Raw genomic sequence first — 6000 nt, 5'->3', positions numbered from 1 at the left:
TTGTCTAGTCAAGACCCCGTTACTAATTCTATCGCATCTGGTTGTCAAGTCAGAAAGCCAGTTGTCAATTCTATCGCATTTGGTTGTCAAGTCACCCCAACATTCTGCGCGCGTCCTTACATGCCTCCGATACATTGACAGTAACTGTCAATGCTCCGATAGAGGCGCGTCTCACTAGATTAGGAAGTGGTGCCCATAGCAACGTACCAAGCGCAGTGGTGAATCTACTTTCTCACAAAGCCTTAGATCAACATATTAATAAATTAATACTTAAATGCTGGTAACCGGGTGATAAGCGGAATAACGGCCTTCAAGATGTCCCGATATCAAGGGAAAATGGACTTGGCAAAGCGAACAGCCCTTCGGCTGCGCCGTTGGGCTGTTTAGAACGCTCCGCCTCGTCCATTATTTCCCTTGATATCGGGACACCTCGTCGGCCGCTATTCCATACATAACTACCTAACACTCCCAACTAGAAAGAACTGGCCCTGGGCTTTATCTGATGTCTTACTTGTGTTATCTACCACAGTGGATCCACAGTACACACACACACAGACACACACAGACACACACACACAGACACACACACACAGACACACACACACACACACACACACACACACACACACACACACACACACAATAGAGCTGACACTGATTCACAGAAATGATCCAGTTATCTGATGTAAGGTGCAAGAGCACACCAGACAAACACAACAGGACACTCACAGGACACACAGAAAACATGTGTTGACACACTGGTGTCATTGTGTCTGTTTTGTGTGTCAGCAGTTGTGATTTATTTTGGGACAATTTCCAGGACTACAATAAAAGTTCTATTTCAATAGATTCTGGGTCTACGGTTTTACTTAACATTCAGGGAGATAATAGTCGAAAATACAAATGATCCCTGTTCCAATCAACAAAGCCAAATTAATATAAATGACACATTTTGTGGTGGCCCACTAATTGATTACAATTAATTAATTAAACATCTGTCTGTGTGTCTGTCTTCAAGGCACGTTCATTGTGACACTGCATAAAATGCAATTAAAAATGAAAATAAAGAAATTACAATTGATTCATGCGCCTTAAAACAAGTTAATTAAACATCTCTCGGCCAGCCTGTCCATAGGGCAAGGGCCCCATAGGGCCCCTCAGCATTAAATATGTCTCTTGTTGTCCGTAGGGCAAGTTTATCCTGACGCCGTGCCCCCTCAGCATTAAATATGTCTCTTGTTGTCCGTAGGGCAAGTTCATCCTGACGCCGTGCCCCATCAGCTATGCGGAGGAGCAGCTGCTGCACCTGCTGGGCCAGCTGCTGGGCATCGCCATCCGGGCGGACGTGCCGCTGCCCCTGGACCTGCTGGGCTCCTTCTGGAAGGGGCTGGTGGGGGAGCCCCTGGACCACGACGCCGACCTGCAGGAGGCTGACCTGCTCACCTACAACTACGTCAAGAAGTTCGAGAGCGTAAGAGATAGACGCACACACACAGGCGCGCGCGCACGCACACACACACACACACACACGCACACACACACACGCACACACGTTCGTGTGCACACACACGTTCGCATGCACACACACACTAGACCTCCAGGAGGCGCACCTGCTCACCTACAACTATGTCAAGAAGTTCGAGAGCGTAAGAGATAGACACACACACACACACACACACACACACACACACACACACACACACACACACACACACACACACACACACACACACACAGACGTTCACGTGCACACACACACTAGACCACCAGGAGGCGCACCTGCTCTCACACAACTACAGTATGTCAAGACGCTTGAGAGTGTAAGAGATAAACACACACACACACACTAGACCTCCAGGAGGCGCAGCTGCTCACACACAACTATGTCAAGACGTTTGAGAGCGTAAGAGATAGACACACACACACACACACAAAAACACACACACACACACATACAGTGTACGTTCACACACTAGACCTCCCGGAGGCGCACCTGCTCACCTACAACTACGTCAAGAAGTTCCAGAGCGTAAGATCACCCACACAAACCCAGGGCTGGACTGGTGATCTGGCCTACAGGGCATTTCCCAGGTGGACCGACGGTCCTCAGGGGCCAATGCTGTTTTTGGTGACATTTTCCCTCAGACCGGCCCACCATGTAGATGTTAGATGTTCCATCTTTATTATAGACATATGGACTGAGCCAATCATATCGTAGAGAAACATATGGGGGGCTGTGCGAGGGGCTAGGCAAAAAATCCCAGTACAGCTCTGCACACACACACACTAACAAACACACACACACAAACTATACTATAACAAACGTTGAGAGAATTCATATTTCATGAGGCAAACCTGCTCACGTACAACCAAGTCAAGACGTTTGAGACCGTAAGACGCACAAAACCGCACTTAACATTACTCTCATACACACACTGTTGCATAGTGCTGTTTATTTTTTTTTACTGATTTATTTGTTTGCTGTTTATACTTTAATTTCTTAGGCAACTTTTTTCACTGCCTGATTATCGGGCAAGTTCATCCTGACACTGTGACGGCTAAATCCAATTGAAAATAAAATCATCAAATTTGTTCAGTATCTGTTTGCCTTCACATATAGCTGCTTACTTGGCACTAAACTGAACAAACAAAGCGCATCTCCCTGTGCAGGTGTGTGACGAGTCTGAGCTGGAGGCGTTGTGTGCGGAGATGGCGTCTCAGGGCCACGGGGCGGGTGAGAGCCCCGACTCCCCCAGCCGGCCCTGCTGCACCTTCACCTACATCACCATGACCGGCGAGGAGGTGGAGCTGTGTCCCGGGGGACGACACCTGCCCGTCAGGTACCTTCATTCATCTGATGTTTATGAATGTGTATGCATGGAATGGAATATTACCTTGAGGAACTCTAGGTTGATGTGTGGATACTTAGCTCCATCTCCTGTGTGTCTGTGTGTCTGTGTGTGTGTGTGTGTGTGTGTGGGTGAGTGGTTGGGTGGGTGGGTGTGTCGGTCGGTGTTTGTGTGTTTCTGTATTTTTCTATTTATGTAAGCTTACAGACACCTTAATTTTCTTTGTGATTAATAAAAAGTACTCTTCTCTGCTCTTCTCTTCCACCCTCAGTTGGGAGAACAAGGACGTGTATGCGCGTGCGGTGCGAGCGCTGCGTATGCGTGAGCTGCAGAGCGTGGAGTGCATGGCGGCGGTGAGGGCGGGACTGGCCTCCATCATCCCCCTGCAGCTGCTCACCATGCTCAGCCCCCTGGAGATGGAGCTGCGCACCTGTGGCACGCCGCACATCAACCTGGAGTTCCTCAAGGTACAGGATACACACACACACACACACACACACACACACACACACACACACACACACACACACACACACACACACACACACACACACACACGCACACACACCTGTGGCACACCGCACATCAACCTGGAGTTCCTCAAGGTAGAGGATACACACACACACACACACACACACATACACACACACACACACACACACACCTGTGGCACACCGCACATCAACTTGGAGTTCCTCAAGGTAGTATTCCGTACTGGGAAAAAAAAGTTAGTACACCCTTATAATTTCCTACATTTCAGTGTAAATTGAAGTTATACTTAGTTTGTGCACATGAGGGGGAAAACAATGAGGGGAAAAGAAAATCAACCACAGTATAAAATATGACCTGAAGTCAGAAAATGTAGATGTTGTAATAAATATCATGCTGTTAGATCCTGCCAGACCGGTTTTGCCTCTGGAAAAATCATGGTACTCTTATGACATTACATACTATTATGAAACATGAAAAAAAATATATATATAAAAAAATCTAAAGGCTTATTAACATCATAAGTAAATAGGAAGTGCCTCAAAAGTTTATTTTTTATTTGTATATGGCTATTTGAACGCCCACTTTTGGTCAGTGTTTGGACTAGTGACACAGTGAAGCATTCTCGTCTCTCTTTGGTTTTACCTTTATGAAACAAGCCCCCTAACCCTTGTATTACAGTATGCTGTTCGGTTTTGCACAATAGAGCGATTGGCCTGTAGTGCAGGCCTGCCCTGCCCGGTGACAGACTGCCCCACTGCACTCATTTGATATCCACATTATTGAGTCTTACATAAGTATGTCATCAGTTGCTACTTTTCACTGGCCAGGGTTGCCTGGTTTTTCGGTTTCTGGCTCAAGTGGGCTGTTTAGGGTGTGGGGGTTTTATGGGAGGGATTATTTACTGGGCTGGAAATTATTGGTCACATCTGGCAACCCTGATACTGGTCTTCAGTGGGGCATGATCTGCAGTAGTATCGTCTATGCTGCGCCGATAGCAGATTCGTTTTTTTATGGCAACACCAGCCTCCCAAGACTAGATCAAGGAGCAAGGTTTGGTTCATTAGGTTATACACTCACCAATGTCCTATTCACACTACTACACTATGTCCTACTACTTTTACACACACACACACACACACACACACACACACACACACACACACACACACACACACACACACACACACACACACACACACACACACACACACACACACACACACACACACACACACACCACCACCACCACCACAGGGATAGTAGTGCGTTATCTCCTCAACCCACGCACCAGTCTGCTATTTCGGGCTCCGTTTATGGCTTGTGCCTGGCTCCAGTCCAGGCCTTCACGAGCTGAGTTGCCCATCAGGTGATCTTATCAAGCGAGACACCTTGCCATAAATATCATATCATATCATATCAGATATCATGCCTCACATCTCGTCCCAGCCAGCCTGTGGAACACCTGCATAGCAGGCGCTTCTGTCCAAGTCCTTCACGAGCTGGGCTGCCCCTTCAGCTGGTCTTATCCAGATCAGGTGTCTTATCGAGACACCTTGCCATACATGTGTCTCATTCTTTTGAAACTCGGCTTTCAGTAGACCCGAGTTCATTCTCCCGACATCCGTTGTAAATGTGTTCTATTGCAACAGCTGGAGACAATACAATTGTCTGAAAACACTAATGTTAAATGAACTCTGAGTACACCAAAGTGCTCCGAGTTTGTTTTTCGGAACCCCGAGCTGAGCACCCGTTCTTTTGCAGTTTCCCGAGGCGGAGGTGGAGGCCGGGGTTTCTGACAACCGGGTTTTAAAAGAATGCACCATGACATCCACATCACAACTCCCATCTCATGCCAGCCAGCCTGCGTAATTGCTGCATATACGTAGAGCTTGAAAGTGACGTCATATCCTCCGATTTCATGGGACCTCGCTGCGTTTTTAGCAGAAAAACTTATCATGTAATCCAATGACGGTTTTAAAATTATATATTGATCCCCTTTTAATTGTGCAGTGGGCTTCACATATGTTGTTTCTGACCAAAGAATTAACGATTTAGCAGGGTGTGTTTATTCACATTTTTCATGCATACGGCCTCGGAACAAAATATTGATGCTTTTGCATGAAGAAGATAAATTTAGTTCCTAAAGCATCATATTTGTAACCCAGCGCATATAATGACTGGAATCAGAAGATATTTACTTGCTACCGTGCTGTTAGATTGTCTGCTAAGGTCCCGTACCGTGAACACGGAACTACGTCACGCGGAACTACCTCACGGCTGTCAAGCTCTATGGCGAAATGTGTGCGTGTGTCCTAGAGAGAGACAGTGAGAGAGTCAAGATTCTAGAGGGGGTTTTGATGTGGGTCAATGGGCGATTATCAGTCCAAATTAGCACACGCTGTTGCAGTAAATCTGTATGCGTTTATGGCTTGGATGCGGTGGTTCAAACCAGTCTACTGTCACCTCTCACACTCACTCTATCTGGGTTTTATGGCACTGAAAAGTGTTTCTATTTATACGGTATGTATTTGAGGGTTATTGGGGTCATTAATGTTAATTTCTCTCCATCCTTATTGGAAAAGTCTTTAAATCTCAATCTCTCCACCCTGCCAGGTAGACCTGATGACGGACCAGCACATCTAATTTTTAATTTTTTTGA

The 6000-nt window shown here is 46.6% G+C and overlaps 1 protein-coding gene across 5 annotated transcripts in view; it reads left to right on the top strand.

Moving 5' to 3' along the window:
• LOC134436927 (probable E3 ubiquitin-protein ligase HECTD4) overlaps positions 1–6000 on the top strand; it is a 145808-nt gene that overhangs the window by 134744 nt on the left and 5064 nt on the right. For all 5 annotated transcript variants that reach the window (XM_063186276.1, XM_063186274.1, XM_063186272.1 and 2 more), the window contains 3 exons: positions 1250–1471; positions 2671–2840; positions 3121–3316. In XM_063186276.1, coding sequence (XP_063042346.1) covers positions 1250–1471; positions 2671–2840; positions 3121–3316 — 588 coding nt within the window. The remainder of the gene's footprint in view (positions 1–1249; positions 1472–2670; positions 2841–3120; positions 3317–6000) is intronic.

The sequence above is a fragment of the Engraulis encrasicolus genome, chromosome 21 (genome assembly GCF_034702125.1).
Source record: "Engraulis encrasicolus isolate BLACKSEA-1 chromosome 21, IST_EnEncr_1.0, whole genome shotgun sequence".
Taxonomy (NCBI): Eukaryota; Metazoa; Chordata; class Actinopteri; order Clupeiformes; family Engraulidae; genus Engraulis; species Engraulis encrasicolus.
The sequence above is the reverse complement of the archived record's forward strand: the minus strand, read 5'-3'. Positions and strand labels throughout refer to the sequence as shown.